The 19,414-nt window shown below is 45.8% G+C and overlaps 1 protein-coding gene across 1 annotated transcript; it reads right to left on the bottom strand.

Moving 5' to 3' along the window:
• Positions 1-10,491: 10,491 nt before the first annotated feature.
• si:ch73-43g23.1 (serine/arginine repetitive matrix protein 2) lies at positions 10,492-18,810 on the bottom strand. The gene is made up of 5 exons (XM_056276563.1): positions 18,492-18,810; positions 16,398-17,747; positions 16,168-16,239; positions 15,751-16,067; positions 10,492-15,690 (listed from the first exon to the last, which is right to left on the bottom strand). The coding sequence occupies exons 1-5, from the start codon at positions 18,808-18,810 to the stop codon at positions 10,492-10,494; spliced, it is 7,257 nt and encodes a 2,418-aa protein (XP_056132538.1).
• Positions 18,811-19,414: the final 604 nt, after the last annotated feature.

Here is a 19,414-nt window from a genome sequence, read left to right as displayed (position 1 = left end):
CAGTGGCGCAGGGTGACCTGCGGCACTGTTGTGGTGAGGTTGTGAGGCGTTTTAAATAGGCCATCCCTGGGCTTGGACCCTGGTGACTGATGGGCCACACTTTCCCTTCCTCGCTCACTAGCTGTCTGTGCCTCCAAGCTGCGATGATGGATGCCCAGCCCTCTGTAAATATAGCCCTGCCCTGACTAGTTAGCATGGTTGGCATGACCCAGGCTGGCGGTCATACGCTAAATTTATCTCCAAAATAAATACTTCCAGATTCAATTCTCAACTGTTGTTTGGACAGGCTTTGGCATACATCTCACAGAGGGAAAGAGTTTAAAAATCATTTGGTTTTGATGCAAAGGCCTGGGCTCACCGTTCATAGAATCAAAGAGTTGAGATGCCGACATTTTCTGGGTGAGCCCTTATTTTGTAAGAGCCCGAGGGGAGGACGCCATGGGTCTGCAGCTCTCTGCACTGGGAGGCTGTGCCCGACACGGCGGTGGGCAGTGTGGTGACGAGTCACACTGCGGTAACAAGTCATTGCCATGGTTTCCGTCCGGACTGTGTGTACGAAATTCATTGATTCTTTGGAATAGATGTGGTGGGTGGGGAAAACAAAAACACCCAGCGAGCGCGAACCACAGGAAGCGACGCAAGTTTACAGGCCCGTGATGTCAGCGAGACATTTACGAGTGCAGTTAGGTGTGATTGTAATGAACAGCGTGGAGGCAAGTCATACTAGCTCCAAACAATAATTGCAGTCATAGAGGGACAATAGCAGTTAGCACCTAGTCCACCCGCAGGTGACCTGTCAACACTGATGCTTTGTTAGGTCGAACAGGCCTCAATACGCCTACACACTCGCAAACCTGAACCACCAAGCAATCGCATTCTCTCAAAACTGTTATATATTTTCCATGAATGACTCATCGAAATATTCTAAAGGGTAAATCGTTTTGATCTAGCAGATTGTGACAACGGACTCTTTCAGAGAGGTTTAGACAAAGCTTATCAGGACTTCTTATCCGCAGTTGCCACGACCAGAATAGGAGGGAGGAATCTTGCTGTGTGAGAGCTTTCATTCTCTCTACAACAATAGAAGTCCTTCTCCGCCTGCTTCCACCCTCCTGCCACTCAGCAACCAGAATAATCCAAATATTTCTTCTCTTTTCCCCCCCTCTGCTGCCGTTTCTACCCACAGATCAGCGCTAGTAACACCGTCACCTGTGTAGAGAATATGCACAATAAAGTGCCGTTACGTCAGCGTTTTCAAAAATTAACCTTTGTTTGCATGAATGCTGATTGTTTACATTCCTGCGTGGTAGACCGACAGTTTTATCGACATTCACATTACCAGATTACCAGGGTTCACGTGCGTGTCAGCCATTTAGGGGATTACCCAGAGCGATTTGCGACAAATAAGCCGCACCACAGCCTTAGCAGAGCTGCTATTGTCCATTGTCTTTTCTTCGAACACCTATGAACCAGGGGTAATATTTTCCGAGCAATACCTATCCAAGTATGGGTGTCGTTCCTGAAAGTGTTCAGGAACTGTTTGTGTCTCCGCTGGCTGACAAACACATGGGTTGGTACTCGTTCATCATGTCTCTCGTATCACCAAACGCTGGACCTGAGCTGTAATACCGTCAGGACAGGAATTCCGAAGGGAAGCCATGACAGAGATCATTAGTCTGTTATCACAGGACGCTTCCGCCCCGCGTTCACAACAACCGACTCCATACAGAGGTTGCCATCAAGACTCCGATCATAGATTTACTTTTCCATCTCGCGTCCCAACATAAATTTGGATTCCGTTCCCTCATACAAGTGAATATGAGGAAAAACATAAATGCGCCACACCCCTGCATGTCCTGCGACCGTGTTTTCTGTGGCAAGCTCCCTGAGAACACATCACCATGAGTGCAAGGATAGATAGGAAAAACAAATGGAAAATCATACGCAACGCCAATCTGCTACTTATCTCACACCAAGGCACCACAAAACAATGCAGAGCCACCGGCCTGCCTCAGAGACTATTTTGACCAAAGAAATTGAAAAAAAAAATCAAACCGAGTTTGACTGCGAGATTTGCTTGCTTACCACTTGTGCTTGTCTTGTCTTGTATATGCCACGGTTATACGGGGACAAGCTGCTGTGTCGTCCCACTCCACTCTGATTTATATCCAGTCACTTGATATGGTGTTTGCAAGATCTGCATTGTAAAACTTGTATAAAATTATTATCCTTAGTAGCAGTTGCAGTAGTAGTTGCAGCAGTACTAACTGTGGAAGTACGAGTCGTAGTAGCACTCATAGAAGTAAACCTAATTGAATGCATCCAATACCAGCGACATTGGCCTACCAGTGATGGAAGAATTTGAGGAAAAACATGCTTCGTCTCCTTGAACTGACAATGAATAGGTGAGTGACGAACAAATATAGAGTAATGCAAGCATTATTGAATATTAACAACCACTCCTAATTCGTGATTTTTAACTCAAGTTTTCCATAGTAGAAACTTGCTCCTTGCCGCTGACCCATTGTTGACCTGTGATGGTACGGCATGGTTGCCTGTATATGATTGTGCTGGGGGAATCTTAAGTCCTCACCAGCATTCCTTGAATTGTGCGGGGAAGGATTTAGATTCCACACACTCCGCTAGGTGATAAATCCAGAAATAGACATATGTTGGAATGACAGGAAGGGGACTGGGTCGACGGGTTGACGGTGAGGAGGGTGACAAAATATGTGACATTACAAAGAAAACGTGCGTCTGAGACCCATGTGTTACTCTTCATATTCCAGGCTTATGCAGCAATGTCTAATGTCTGATGTTAAAAAGTGTCTCGTGTCTAAAGTCTATGTGGCTGGGGCCACCCTTCTGACTCACTACCTTATCTCATGCCCAAGGAATCCAGTGACCCATGCACTCCAACAGCCTAATAAACCTGAACACTGAAACAGACCAAAGAACAAGTCCATGGAGATTCCCTCATATTGATATCAGCCTACAGCTAGCAACAACCCACTTGGCCTATGGTGCTGTCTGTCTCAAAACGAAGTGCTCTCAGGTGTGCCGTAGGAAATAGCTGACAGTATGGATGCGGTATCTATGACAATTGAGACATGTCATCAGCTGTCAGGGATTCAGGATGGAGGCAGTAAAAAAAGCCTGTCCCTGTCAGTAACTCCCCTATCTCTCTTTCTCTCTCTCTCTCTCTCTCTCTCCCTCCTCCAACCCCTCCTTCCCCTCCATACCGTCTTCTGTTTCTCTCTCACTCCTTCCATTCCTCATTGATCTACCATCCAGGCTGCGAGACTAGGAGGTCGGGTAAAGTGATCGGGCAATGACATCATTTTTTGGATTCATCGTTCTCATCGCTGAATAATGTGTGTGTGTGTGTGCGTGTGTGTGTGTGTGTGTGTGTGTGTGTGTGTGTGTGTGCGCGTGCGTGTGTGTGAGGGATAGACTCCTAAATGAAGAAGGTTTTTCCTTTCTAGATTTAAGTGGTTCTCCAGGGACATCCAGGGATTACATTGGGCTAGGTTGATTTACATCATTAACAGAATAATTTGACTTCTTTTCATTTTTTTAAGCACAGCTATCACAAGATTATAACGTAGTAGTTGGAGCAATTGATAAAACAGTAGCCTCAAACAAGGGATTTTCCAGCATGAAGGACCAAATGGGTTTTTGTAGCAAAAATAATAATTTGAAACAAATGGTGCGGTTATTATACAGATGAGTCATCTACAACAGGATAACCTCTGGCTGGGGGATATAATTACTGGGGTTAGGGTGAGGCAATCTTGGAATGAATGTGAAATCCATTCAAGCACAGACAGGTTGACACACTTCCTGATGCTACCAGAAAACAGCGACAGGTCAGCATCGCCGGCATGTGTGTGTCATATGCACACATGTACTCGGCTATACTCACATGCGGGCGCACTCAGATATTCACACACACACACACACACACACACACACACACACACACACACACACACACACACACACACACACACACACACACACGCACGTGCACACACTTACTGACGTACACACACTACCGCACGTACACAGTTGTTGTGACGCCATCCTGTTGCTAGGCAACAGTGTAAGCTCCGGAAGGCATCAGGTAGCGCTCAGGTGTTTCTCAATCCCTCCTCCAACACTCACTCACTTCTCCTCCTTCTTGTCTTCTTCCTCTTTACCTCGCTCATAACCTGTCATGAGTATAGGCTTAAAATCCGCAGTCTGAAGACAGATCCCAGCGTGCCTTTTCAAACACCCCGCCCATTTCCCCCGGAACCAAGCCTTATATGGCCATAAAACCGCGTTACAGGTAGCGCAACACTTGAAAACACTTGAAGACAACAGCTCCTTGTTTTGATTTTCTGACTCGCCAAGTCTACGTGGGGTTGCCAGACGCAGCCCTCAGCCCGGTATCTCACTGAAAGCAGTGCATACAAATGACCTGCTCGCGTATGTGATATCCGTGTGCTGAGGCAGCATGGGAGAATAAATATTCCCAGTGAGGGAGAGATTCACTTTGCTTACTAATAGCGACGTCCGGCAAGACCCAGACTTGCTTCATGAGCCGATTTCCTCCCTTTGAACAATGCCCTGCACACTCATAGTGAGACTGACTGACAATGCTGGGTCATCACTTGGAGAGCTCCCGCTTCCAGAGTCGAGTCAACTGCGAATGGCCTCTGAAGGACACACGCTGGAAAATGTCAGGAAGCACATTACACATTTTTAACTCCAAACAACTTTCTTATCGCGGCTTTCAAACTCGGCCTCTTATCTGGAGACCTTGTCCGTTCCGCTCAGCCCGAAGGGTGGCCCACTCTTTGCCACGTTCCTGATATCACCAACACAAAGTAGAGAGGAGTTTTCCATAAACGCATCACCCCCGGTGGGTCCAAATCAGACACAGCTAGGAAGTGAAGCCTACTCACTCCTGGGTGCGGCCTGGGTGTAAAGGCTCAAAGTGGGTGTTTGTGTGCATGTGCACGTGTGTGTGTGTGTGTGTGTGTGTGTGTGGTGTGTTTTTAGAATTATCACATTCTGGGTTAGAAAGTGGTAACAGAGCCAGTTCAATAACAGACACACTGGAAAGAGTCAAGAGCTCCCCTAATGTGCTCTACATGATGTCATGATGTCTGCTTTGAGTGTATATACAGTTGTTATTAATTGTCGTCACATGCAGTGGGGGAGGAAATGTCTGGAAATATTTGTTGAGGGATTGATAAAGGGGACCTAGACTATCTTGATGATTTATACTGTGTATCTCTGATGATAGTTCGGCTAAAAGCTAAATGCAAATGTTTTTTCAGTATTCGTTGGCACACAGAGACAGGATCCTCCCATATTGTCCAAAATACAGGTCAGACAATAACATTATTTCTACCCAGAGCTCCAGGGGAGTCTCTTCATAGATAGAGGCTCTCTCACTCACATTGGCCGACAGACCCGCGCCTCATCTGGGCCTGAAGCTGAACACAGTAAACAGTAAAGACATCATGTGTGGCTCTGTTTATGTACGTGTGTGTTTGCCTGTACAAGCGTGTGTTTGTGTCCCTGCTTGCTTGACTGCACACCTGCTTGCTTGACTGCACAAACACATGTATACATGGATGCGTATTCATGGGCATGTGATTACATGTATTTGTGTGTGCGTGTGTATGTGAGTTTTTTTGTTGTTGCCTACATCTGGACGTACTCGGGCGCTTTGTGTGCCAGGATGCTAGTACAGGTTGGTGTATGTATCCATAAGGTGTGTTTCTATGCATACATTTCACGCTGGATTCTTATCCGCCTCATAACAACGTTTCATGGCCAAAATATTGCACATTATCATTTTACGCTGTTGCAACACATTGTTTCACTACCCGGCTGAGAATATTACATTTACTTCCTGGACACTTCCATGACGCTATTGGCTTAAGCAAATGTTTTCTAAATAATCTTATATTGTGGAAAAAAATCCCAAATTTAACAGGCACGCAGATGATATCACGTGAAGCCTTTGCTCAATTGATGGTCTATTTCTTTTACCAATGGGTGAATTGAGGGTTGTTTTTCAGAGGAATATTAGATCTGACCCAGCGTGATGATCTTGAACATCTGCCCTCCACCTGCTTTCCACATTAAGATTACAAGTCATAACATCTAGAATTTGCCCTTAGACCCACACAGTGGAGATACGTAGGTTACACGCCTGCGGTTTGGTAGATTCAAGGGAGTCGAGTATATCAAAATGTTGGCAGAAAAAAAACAAAAAACGAATTTACACCCAGTACGTTTGCGAATAACATATAATATGCAAGGGGTTGGGAATTCATTATGTCACTCGGGGAAATGTTGACAGGATATAAATTGACTGAATCAGACTTATTCAAACTCATTTCAGCTACACGTGGACCCTGTAATCGTTAGACCACCCTGGCACCGGGTTTCTGTGCCAGTAAGCACCTGATAAGACAAGAATGAGCTGTGGGCAGGGCGGACAAGTTGTTTTGGAAAATGGAGGGAAATAACTCTCCTTGTGTCTAGCAGCGAGAATAAAACCACAAGAAGTAAACTTTTCGCCAGGTGTTTGGAGTGTCATTTAACTCTTCCAGATGTGAGTAAATGCTCTCATGAGAGTTCATATGGCTCTGAGCTGTTTGGTGCAGGTGAAACTGTGGTTTTGTTAGGGCGCACACACATACACACACACACACACACACACACACACACACACACACACACACACACGCACGCACGCACACACGCACACCATAGTCCCACACAGCTACTGCTCAGACCCCTCATTAGTTTTACTGCCATCTACATCAAAGGGACGGAGGACCATTTCGGTCCCTTTGGACAAACATGTTGGGCTCTGGTTTCAGTTAACAAAGTTGGGTTTTGATCAGGGAGTTATTAACCTGTGTTTTACTTTGACTCTGCCTTGTCACGAAAGGTTACGACATTTGTAAACACCTCCCAACAAATTTCAAGAAGGACTACTTAGCTGTTTCAGTGGTCTGTTGCGCCCCCGCGTGGTGGCACAGCCAGTGCCACCACGCGAGGGCGCGTTTTCTCTCTCTCTCTCTCTCTCTCTATTTTTTTAAAGACTCCATCCCCTCTTGTATACAGTAAGATATAAAATATATTAATATATACACACACATACATATATATATACATACATACATACATACACACACACACACACACACACACACACACACATATATATATATATACACTACCGTTCAAAAGTTTGGGATCACATTGAAATATCCATATTTTTGAAGGAAAAGCACTGTACTTTTCAATGAAGATAACTTTAAACTAGTCTTAACTTTAAAGAAATACACTCTATACATTGCTAATGTGGTAAATGACTATTCTAGCTGCAAATGTCTGGTTTTTGGTGCAATATCTACATAGGTGTATAGAGGCCCATTTCAAGCAACTATCACTCCAGTGTTCTAATGGTACAATGTGTTTGCTCATTGGCTCAGAAGGCTAATTGATGATTAGAAAACCCTTGTGCAATCATGTTCACACATCTGAAAATAGTTTAGCTCGTTACAGAAGCTACAAAACTGACCTTCCTTTGAGCAGATTGAGTTTCTGGAGCATCACATTTGTGGGGTCAATTAAACGCTCAAAATGGCCAGAAAAAGAGAACTTTCATCTGAAACTCGACAGTCTATTCTTGTTCTTAGAAATGAAGGCTATTCCATGCGAGAAATTGCTAAGAAATTGAAGATTTCCTACACCGGTGTGTACTACTCCCTTCAGAGGACAGCACAAACAGGCTCTAACCAGAGTAGAAAAAGAAGTGGGAGGCCGCGTTGCACAACTGAGCAAGAAGATAAGTACATTAGAGTCTCTAGTTTGAGAAACAGACGCCTCACAGGTCCCCAACTGGCATCTTCATTAAATAGTACCCGCAAAACACCAGTGTCAACATCTACAGTGAAGAGGCGGCTGCGGGATTCTGGGCTTCAGGGCAGAGTGGCAAAGAAAAAGCCATATCTGAGACTGACCAATAAAAGAAAAAGATTAAGATGGGCAAAAGAACACAGACATTGGACAGAGGAAGACTGGAAAAAAGTGTTGTGGACGGATGAATCCAAGTTTGAGGTGTTTGGATCACAAAGAAGAACGTTTGTGAGACGCAGAACAAATGAAAAGATGCTGGAAGAATGCCTGACGCCATCTGTTAAGCATGGTGGAGGTAATGTGATGGTCTGGGGTTGCTTTGGTGCTGGTAAGGTGGGAGATTTGTACAGGGTAAAAGGGATTCTGAATAAGGAAGGCTATCACTCCATTTTGCAACGCCATGCCATACCCAGTGGACAGCACTTGATTGGAGCCAATTTCATCCTACAACAGGACAATGACCCTAAACACACCTCCAAATTGTGCAAGAACTATTTAGAGCAGAAGCAGGCAGCTGGTATTCTATCGGTAATGGAGTGGCCAGCGCAGTCACCAGATCTGAACCCCATTGAGCTGTTGTGGGAGCAGCTTGACCGTATGGTACGCAAGAAGTGCCCATCCAACCAATCCAACTTGTGGGAGCTGCTTCTGGAAGCGTGGGGTGCAATTTCTCCAGATTACCTCAACAAATTAACAGCTAGAATGCCAAAGGTCTGCAATGCTGTAATTGCTGCAAATGGAAGATTCTTTGACGAAAGCAAAGTTTGATGTAAAAAAAATCTTATTTCAAATACAAATCATTATTTCTAACCTTGTCAATGTCTTGACTCTATTTTCTATTCATTTCACAACATATGGTGGTGAATAAGTGTGACTTTTCATGGAAAACACAATTGTTTGGGTGATCCCAAACTTTTGAACGGTAGTGTATATATATATAAATAAAAATGAACTACAAAATGCATTTATTTGTGCTACATATGCTTAAAACACGAGTACGCTTCCCTGGATGAAGGTTCAAATAATTCGTATCCAAACAGTCAGAGATGTGTAAATTATTCCACCAAACCTCTTCGCAGCATCTGTTCATTGTGCTTCAGCGTTGCGGTTCAAGGGAATCGTTGCGATAGTAAAACTGTCGCAAGACAGACTTGTTATTTTGCTATAGATCCTCTTTCATCGCCAATAGGTGGTGGTACATGAGTCCATCAATTTGAAAAATCAATTTCAAACGTAGAGTGAAAATGGGGTGAGTCTTTGGGGAGAGCGAATCTGAGATGTGATATATGATTTAATTTACCCCTTGACAGAACCAATTTTTTTTCCAGACTTCACCAGCACTCCCCCTTTCTAACACTAGGTGGGTGTCTGCTGCCAGGGCTCGGCTTGTTGGTTCAAATGTCATTATGGCATACATGCAAAAATCCTGCAATGATCCCAGTAGGGAAATTGGCTCTTGCCCTAAACCACCAAGAGGTCAAGTTGCGGGGTCATCTGCAAGTGATGGTGAGGATTCAGTGTGTAGCTGAAGAATACTTCAACAGGATGAACACTTGACGACGCGGGCTTTGGGTGAAAATGTTCCTTACTCACCATACCTCCTAAATACAGTGACCATCACAGGTCATTTTTATCCCAGCAGCTGCTAAATCCCATAGAGCCTAGTTGGTGTTTGACAATGAAGACAATGCATCATAGCATACTTCAGTCATACCTCAGGCAACTTAGCTGATGGTGTGACACAACCCTTGACTGGTTGAAATTTCATCTTGAATTCAACTGATTTCAGCAATATGAAGTTCAGATCAATGGTATCACACTAACTACATTCATTATGAAACCCTTGCAACGTAAAATTATCATAATATCTTACAATATAAAATTATTATAATATCCTACAGTCTCAACATTTGTAAAGTTTGACAAGAAAACTAAAGGGAACGAAATCTGCTAGTTCGCATATATTTGATCAAAATTGGTGGTTGTGTAAAAAAAGCTACTACAGCCACAAAGATTGACGTGATGTATTTTATTGCCATTTTTTTGCAGACATCAAGTGTACAAACTCACTCATCCAATATTAGAGGAAAAAATGGTACAATAAACATAAGGTTCTTTCTGAGAAAATATTTTCAAGTTTAGAAGAGGCATTTGTTGAAGTATACACATTAGTTAATTGACAATTTGACTGATCATAGTGTGCATGTACTACTGGTGAGGATACAATGTTCTTTCCAATACAGAAGAAAATTAGATCCTCCTTTCTTGGTTTAAGGTATTAATCTTAAGAATACTTGATAGAAAAGGGTAACCTATGTTTTTGAAACTATTAACCTATTCAAAGTTAATATTTTCAAAAACTAAATTATATTTCTCACAAAGCAGCATAAACATTACAGCATGAGCAGCAGAAAAACAACAACAACGAAAGAATCACTGTCTTCAGTTGCTATGTGAAAACTCAAATAACACTAGAGGCTAACATTAGACCACCCCTTTATACACTGTGTATTTAAAACCCTACAGGCTCCAGGAAGACGGCCTCTAAACTCTATTTCAGGACCTTTTCCCCCCTGTGTTTGGCAGGCCTGGGGGATGTTTGTGGTAGCAGTCTGGCGGCGTGGGATTGGGGCTTGCATTCATCCCAGTAGGAACGTAGTACATACCTTCCAGGTAGCTCTGGTCTAATGGTGGATGGGTCTGGGGCTCTGGCTTGGACCCTTGCCCGGACGGACCCCCATAACTAGCCCCAGCCCCATTCTGGTGCATTGTTGTAGGGCCAGAGGCATCAGGATGGCGGGGTGGCTGGGGATGTGGTGGGGGTGGTGGAGCTACATAGGGCAGATACTGTTGGGGAGGCCCGTACATATTGGGGTTGTGGAGGGAGGGATACGGGGCTGCAGAGGGAGGATAGAGGCCCGAGTGAGACATGGCCTGCTGTGGGATGAGCACCTCCACATATTGTCCCATTTCTGGGTCAAACAGCATTTTCCTCAGTGGTTGCACAGGCACCTCAATATAGAAGTACTTCCCAGTTTCAGGATCCATGAGCACTCTGCGAGGTGTCTGCCCATAGTTGCTTTCAGAGTACAGGCTGGAGCTATCACCCCCATACTCTGAGCCATAGGACGTCCCCAGATTCTGAGGTGCACACAAATACTGGGGGTCCAGAGGTGGAAGGCCAGGAGAATGGCTATGCACATGATCACTGTAAGGGCCTCCGCCCATCCCTGGTGGCTGCTGCTGGGGAGAACGGTGGATAGGTGGGCGCCGGGGGTCCATATGTTGCGGTGGCTGCAATGGGCGGTCAGCAGGGCAGGATGGCATGAAAGAAGGGTGTGGAGGACAGGCAGTGGGCTGATGGAGGGGTGGGAACATGGATGGTGGCTGGCTGGAACCCAAGGGACTCGATTTTGGAGAGCTGGGCTGGTAGCTCATAGGCTGGAGCTCGGGCCTGCACTGATTAGGACGGAGATGGGGGGGCTGGGCCATGGGGTAAGACAGTGACTGTCCGGGGGAGTGTGAAGGTGCAGGGGGGGTGAGGTTGTGGGGGCTGTGGTGGTGGTGGTGAGGAGGGTTGAGGGCAGGGTGGGTGGGGCAGCCAGTAGTGCAGGAGCATGGGGGTGGGCGGGTGGAGGGTTGGTAGTGATTTGCCTTCCTGAAGGTCAAATCTGGCAGCGTGAGGGGACTGAAGCTCTCCCTCTCATCATAGCTCGGTGGGTCATCTGATGCATAAAAAGCAAGGTTGTCCGGTCTCTGGGAACGCTCACTGGACAGTGATCTGTGGCAGCTCTGTTGTGCGCATGTGAATCCTGCAACTTGTGTTGTGGATACAGGTGCAGGTTTTTTTGTACTGTCAGTATTTGCAAGCATAGCTTGGTCTTGAGGACATGATGTCCTGGGATACTGTGGTTGGCTGTGTAGATCCATAACAGCTGACTGGCTTGACTGGCTGGCTACAACAGAGGCAGGTCCAGGGACGTGGTTTGCTGGCAGGCCAGGGACAGGACCTAGAACCGAGGTTAGACCTGTCCCTGTGGCTGATGTCAGTGTTGTGGTTGAAGTTGTTGGTCTTTGTGTATATCTGGAGCTCTGAGATGAGGTGCCAGGCTGGTGCTGCAGAGCTCTGTCATTTGATGCCTCCGTCTCTGATTTTGCTGCTGATCTGTTTGATGGACTTGGGATTGTGGATGATGTTGTTTTGCTTGCTGGAGGTCTGCAGCTGGAGACTGTGGAAACAGCTATTTTCCTTGTATAGTTTGATGCTGATGTGTTGTCATTGGAGAGTTTTCTGTAGATTGTTGGTGAGGAGACTACTATTGTCTGAGGCCTCTCTTCACCCTGTGATTTTGTACTTAAAGTTGCCTCTGCTGATTTATGTGTTTCAAAATCTGCTGGTTTGAATTTGTAATTTGGTTTTGGTGGCACAACAGGTTTCTGAGAGTTGTTTGCTATGGACTTTACCTCAATTGTTTGAGGCCTACCACTTGGCAAGCTGTTTGTGGGCATATCTGGTTTCTGTGCTTCTTTGGACAGAGATTTCACCTCGATTGGCTGAGGTCTAAATCTCCTCAGTGCAGGGGATCTTGGAGGAAAAGTTGGATCTTGTCTCTTCACTGCTTCAAAATCTCCCTGTTCTTTCTGTTTGATTTGCTGCTGTGTATTTTTGGGATGAGAGCCATTATTTTGCTTTGTCATGTCTTTTACTGTAGGTCTTACACCAAACCTCTCTTCTTCTCTGTTCTTTGGGATGGTCTCTGTGCTGTCAGTGATTGGGCCAGACTTGGAGGAGGATGAAGAGAATGTCCTCAGCCTCCGAGACTCACTCAGCTCTCCTTCTGGGTACGTGCAGGTCTGGACGGGGACCTCCAAGCGGTTCACATGCTTATGGGGGACCCCTTTACCTCCAGCCATACTCTGACCCTCACCGACTACTGCTCCAATGTCAGCTTGGTAGCCCTTTTCCTTTAATAACATGGAAACCGAGTGGCCCCCACTGCCAGAGATAGTGCCAGAGGCAGCCTGAAGAGTGGGTAACGTGGATGGATCTTGGAGTGGGCTGGGAAGCTCATCCTGGGTGGGGGACACAGGTGTTCTGGTCTTGCTGGATCCATCTCTTATCACCACCACAGCAGTGGACACCTCTCTGTCCTTACTGGGGAGTTTGGGGAGATTCCTCAGCATTGGGGTTTTTTTGTCTCCTCTGAACATCTCAGGTTTACCCTCATTTTCATGCACTTTGGGAGTTTTCATGTCACCAGCACCATGTGTTTCTGCTGCCATGGCAGCGTCAGGTTGAGACGGCTTTACTGTTATTGCATCCCCTGTTGTGTAACTACACATATTTGCATAAGAGTTATTCTCTGGCTCTCCGGCAATGTCAGCGGACAGCTGTGGAGAATCTTGCCGTTTGTCACCTGAGTTATCTTTTTCTGTCTTTCTGGCTGTCATTTTGCTCTTGTCTTCTTTCCAGCAAACAGCTTTGCATTCTATCTGCATTGGTTGTGGGCGAGATGCAGGCTTTCCTTTTCTTTGCAGAGATGGAGATAATGTTGGCAGCTTTGCATCTTTACACTCCTCTTTCTTCTCCTCCCTGAGCTCCTCACTTATTTCCTCCCTCCTCACCTCATTCCTTTCCTCTGCAGCTTCCCCTACCCTTACCTCTTGCCTTGCCTCCCTCCTTTCCTCACGTTTCTCAGTCATCCTGTCCTCTTTTACTTCTTCCCTGCATTCCTCATCTGTTTCTTTTTTATTTTCTGTCCCTTTCCTACTCTCAAGTGATGGCATCACTGCACTTGTTGCTTTGAATGACAAATTATACGTATTTTTTACAAGTCTCCGAACATCTCTCACTTTATGGATCGGGACTTTAGCTTTGCTATCCTCACTTCCTTCTTCTTCCTCTATTTTCCTATCTTTTCTGGCCTCTACCTTTTCTTTGTTCTCCCTGAAATGAATTTCAGGTGAAGGAGCTTCATGGTGCTCAGATTTCTTTTCCATCTCAGGTGTGAGAGAGACCTTGAGAGAGGCTTTCTTTTTCTCTACAGTAGGACTGGCATTGAGGGTAATCTCTGGTGTTTTTGACATGTAGGTGCTCTTTTGACTCTGTTGCAGTTGTTTATGGCCTTCTGTGTCAATGATCACGCATTCCTCATCTCTGTTTGTCATTCTGGCTAGCATGTCGCTGGCTCCAGTGGCAAAAGGAGCTCCTGTATTTCTGGCCAAGGTATTTGCTGAGTCATCATCCTCAGTTTCCTCCCATCTTTTATTCTCATCTGCTTGCTTTCCTCCAGTCCAGGGGACATTTTCTGTTGTGATTTGTTTACTGTCAAATGGCACCATCAGTTCCGACCTAATTTCAGATTTTCCTGACATTGCACGCCTTCTTTGAGACTCAGTCCCGCCACTGTTAGGCTGTAGCAAGGTAAAACTGTCATTGCTGATATTTGGACTCAGCCTGTCATTGCATTTTACTCCAACATTTTTCTGCGGTCTGGCATTATCCTTAGTGCTTGCTTCTCTTCCCATACGAAAATCACAAGATGAAATACTGCGGTCTGAGGGAAAACTGGAGCTTAGATTGCATGTGTCATCACTGGGGGAATTTTTAAGTAGTGCCCCTTGACTCTCCTGGGCTAGAGTTTTGTCCACAGATGGGGGAGTGACATCTTTGCTTTTCTGCTCCTCAGTTTGTTTATCAGAACTTTGCATCTTCTTGGACAACACACTCTTGATGAGACATGTGGCCATCTTGGTCCTTGTACACGTCTCATCCAGAGAAGCAGACTTCTGAAGTTTACATTTTCTGCTGTTATTTTCAACTGGCTCAGGGCTGGGCTGGGAGTGGTAGGACTCTTGCATGGAAGCTGGTGTACTGTGCTGTCTTAAAAAGGTCTCTTTAGAGCACCTCTGGAAAGAAGGACTTTCTGGCATCACAGAAACTACTGGGCTACTACTTTCACTGCTCTCATCCTGCTTCATCTCAGCAGTATTCTTTCTCTTCAGTTGAATCTGTCTCTTTGGCACTCCTCTTTTGCCCTTCTTGGAGTCCTCTCTCTCTACAGCCACATCCACACACTCAAAGCTTCCCATCTCATAGCGCTTTGCTGGGTCTAGACCATCTGTGTAATAAGGACAAGATGGCTGGAATGAGAACTCCTCATTGTCAAGCCTTGGAGCAGATCCTCTTAAGTCAGCGTAGGCCAGCAAGGCAGCATTTGCCCCAGCTGGGCTTTCCTGAGTAGATGGCTGGGAGATATTGGTTGATGAATGGTGGCTGGAGTTGTACATGTCCAGATAATCTACATCAGGGCTTGACAGGCTGCGGAAAGCTAGGTCTGTAAACCACTTCACCTCATCATCTGCTTCATCCAGCTCACTTCCCATGCTGGAGCTGGAACTTTGGCGGGGCCTGTTTGTGGCCCCTCGTCCAAGAGGAGTGCTCCTGTTATGGGGTACAGTGGGCTGTATTCTCCTGCTGAGACCACCTCCTCTGGTGTCTTGCTGGGAAGTCTGGGCTCTGAACAGACTCTGTTGTTGCTGTAGCTGTCCGGTAGCAAGCAAGTTCTCTGAGTAGGAATTCACTGTTGGCATTCCCTGATGGGTCTCTCTGCTTGTGGTTGCTGTACTGCGACTCACAGGCCCTTTTCTATTCCTGGCACTGAATGACAGCTCAACCTGTTCCCCTCTGTAACTGGCGTCCTGCTGCCTTCCCTCCCCCTTCCCACACATCCGCTCCTCCCTCTTCTTCTCTCTCTCTGTCTCCCTCACCCTTTCCGTCACTCTCTCTCTTTCTCTTTCCTCTTCCCGCTGTACTTCCCTCTCCATCTCCAGTTCCCTTTCCAGCCTGAACCAGTGGGCCTGGCTATAACTGTCAATGGGGGCAACATTGGGGCTTTCCCTCTTTGTCACTGGATTTTTTAAATTACCAGTCAGCGGGGATGCTGCCACCTGAGCACAGCTATAGTTTCTGTTTTGCCACTGTCTGTATGGCTTCTCAGGGGCTATAATATGTACAGGGGTGAACCTGGTGATAGGCGGAGAAGGAGTTCTCTTTCTGTGAACGTGATGCGCCATGTTTTCAGTAAGCTTCTCTCTGGTTTCACTTCCAACTTTGAGTGGTGGTTTTCCACCTGAGTGTTCAGGTGTGTAAGCAGATTTCAGAGAACTGTTGCTATCTTTATTGTCAGGGTTTAGGGGGTAAGCAGCGAATTTAGGCTGCAGGTCTTTTACTCTCTGTACAGGTGAGTGAGCTATAGGTTTGTAGGCAGGTGAACCGTGTGGACTCCGACTCTGAGGAGAGACCTGCAGTTTACGGGAAAGAGTCTGGGGATCAGTAAGGGAATTATTATACACTACTTCTTTCTGAGCAACTGTACTGTTAAGCTCTTGTTTCTCCTCAACAGAGGAAGTTAAACTTGGGTTGTATTGCTGGTCTATTTTATTTGGTGTTAATTCTCTACCTGGGCTTTGTTGTTTAGGTGGGCTGTCTAACACCCTTTCTTTGATGAAAGGTGAAACACTTGGTTCAGGTAAATGAACGTCTTCCACCACTAGTGAGGTGTTGTTGATGTCAGCCCCAAGGGTGCTTAATTCATATGAGGCTGATTCCTTTTCTTCTGCAAAGTGGATATGATCTGGTATTCCTGTAATATCAAGTGAAGAAGAAACCAGCTCCACCTCAGGAGAGGGCTGTGTATATGGAGGGATAGCTTCAGGTGAGGGGGCAACCGGTGAGTGTTGATTAGACCTCAATTGAGGTGATGGGGAAAGAGGTGAAGGATCTCTCAGTCTGTGTTGAGGAGAAAGTGTTTGATACCTCTCAGATAAAGGGGACTGATTCCTAGGCTCAGGTGAGGGAGTGTGAGGCTTTGGCTCAAAAGAGGGAGTTTGGTTCCTGGGTGGAGGTGACAGAGTTGTTTCAATGTGCTTAGCCTGTGGGACAGTACACATGCCAACTGCTAGATGAGGTGATTCTCTTGATGTGTCAGTGGTCTCTTCTATGCTGGTCTGTTTATTATCTCTGGTCTGTTTATTATCTCTGGTCTGTGGGGTGGGGCTCCTTGGTTCAGGTGACAGGTATGCCCTGCCAGGCTCGGGAGAGGAGAGACGAGAGAGCTCAGGAGACAGAGATGGGTCCCTGTCCTCAGGTTGAACAACACTGTAACAGATTCCTGTGATATGTGGGGATGAACTGAGACTTCTGAGGTATGGAGAGATGGACTCAAGGTGACAGTCCGGAGAGTTTGATTTTAAATTCACTTCAGGGGACTCTGCTTTTCTTTTCACCTCTGGTGAGGATGCTGTAATCCTGATTTCAGGTGAGCTGGCAGTATGCCTCAGCTCTACTAGTGAGCTACTGTTCCTCACCTTGGGTGATGGGGCTAAATTATGAATCAGGTAAGGTGAGGGAGCCTGACGATTTCTGGATTCAGAAGTCGGAGATGTGTTTGTTATTTCAGGTGAGGGAACAGGTGAGGGTGTTTGTATCCAAGCCTGCGTTGGAGAGGTAGTGCTCAGTCGGCTAGGTGAGGGAGTTAAACTTTTAACTTCACACGAGACACTCCTCTCCGTAGGTTCAGGTGAAGGGGATGATGAGGTAACAGGTGGCGGAGGTGTGAAACTAGGAGAAGGCGTGGATACAATACTGCCAGGCTCAGTGGCTGACCTGTTATCTTGATTGTCAGTTATTGTGGTATCCTCCCCTGCAGAAGAGAGGTAAGGTATGAACTCAAGTGAACAGGGAGACTCTTCTATGTCAGGTGTGGAGCCTCTACTTAAGAGGTCAGGTAGGGAAACTCTCCCTCTTAGTTCTGAGAAAGGAGATGAGGCCTGTGTATTGGGGGAATAAGATGGATTGAATTCAGGAGAGACTGATGTTTCTCTCGACTGGGAAGGGATTTCTGTGCTGCTGAGTGGAGAAGAATGGGAAGAGGCAATGACCCTGGGTTCAAAGGTTGACAATGTCAGATCTGCTGAATAACTTTGGGATTTGGGTTCAGGTGACGGATTACTGTTGTACTTATGAGAGATGTTCCCTGGCTCAGGGAGGGAGTATGCTCCTCTAGAATCAGGTAAAGATACAGTGTTTATCGATCCAGAAGACAATGAGTCAGCTCTGATTCTAGGCTCAGGGGAGGGACTGGTAGAAGATTGATGTGACAAGCTGTTATGTCTTTCTTTGAATGTAGGAGTGATACTCTGTGTTTCACCTGCTGAGTGAATTTGACTTTGATTTGGTGATGATACAGAACTTCTTGTGTCAATTGAGGATGAAGATGATACTCCTTCCTCAGGACGGACAGTTGGTGGACTGTTATGTCTAGGAGAGGGAATTTTATGACTACAAGTAGGGCTGTGGACCTGAGCTAATGGGCTAGCTGCAGTGAACTGAGGTGTTGGTGATGTGCACTCTGGTTCTAATTTTGTGCTAACTTCCTTCAAAAGCCCTGAACACAATCCCTGGGCCTCTAATGGTCTAATTCCAGAATTTTCTCTTTGCAATGTGGGGCTTTGGAGCCTTTCTTTCGAATCCTCAAACCCTTCCTCTCCTTCACTTGAGCCAGGGGCAGTGTGGTAGGAGCCTGATGAGTCGTCCACCAGGGGTGATACAGCAGCTCCCCTCTCCACCTCTCTGTGAAGAGGCACAAAAGGCCCTGAGGCTGGGCTGCTTGACAGGGAGTGTGACTCACAGTCGTCCCCAAAAATATCACACAGGCAGGTCGTTTCAGAGATGGCACTGCGGTGGCTAGGGATGTTGGTGATGTCAAAGATCTCCACGTGATTGGGCGTCCCGTCACGGTGACACAGGGAAAAGGTGCGGGGCGCGCTGCGTAGGAAGGAGTAGCTGTCCCCCTGTAGAGTCCAGCTGTCCATTGCTAGGCCACAATCTCCAAATTCTCAGAGCGGCCAGTCCAGTCTCCTCTTCTTGTCTGCTCTGGGCTCGTTACCTGGACTGGGAGCAAAGCACTGTTACCTGAATGTTGTGTATATCATTTATTTGAGTCTGGTAAATTACAATGAACATATTAAACAAACAATCTTTTTAGATACAAGCATACAGTGTTTAATTGAGTACATTTATTTTGTTAGCCTGTCTACATAAAATAATCTGTTAAGTCCCTTGGTATTTATGAATCTACTTCACTTTCTCAAACTCTCTGAGAATTTCCTTACATGGCTTTAAAACTAGGTAACAACACAAGGATAAAATGATTAACATTAACACATCTTAAAAAGAAGAAGTCTGCAACTTGGAAATTAACTCAGCAACTTCTTTGTTTTATAATCATTTCTTTTAAGAAAGTATACATTAGATATTCTAATGTGTAATGTGTGCTCTTTTCATTGCACATATGGTGACCAGCAATTTCTTTTAATGATCAAAATTTGATTTATAATGACAGAGATCTATTGATATTCAGCTATATAGAAAGACGTTGCATTTATTTTTTTCATCCACATGCATACCACTTATCTA

This window comes from Lampris incognitus, chromosome 1 (assembly GCF_029633865.1).
Source record: "Lampris incognitus isolate fLamInc1 chromosome 1, fLamInc1.hap2, whole genome shotgun sequence".
NCBI lineage: Eukaryota > Metazoa > Chordata > Actinopteri > Lampriformes > Lampridae > Lampris > Lampris incognitus.
Note: the sequence above shows the minus strand (reverse complement) of the source record. Positions and strands in the feature narration are given on the sequence as shown.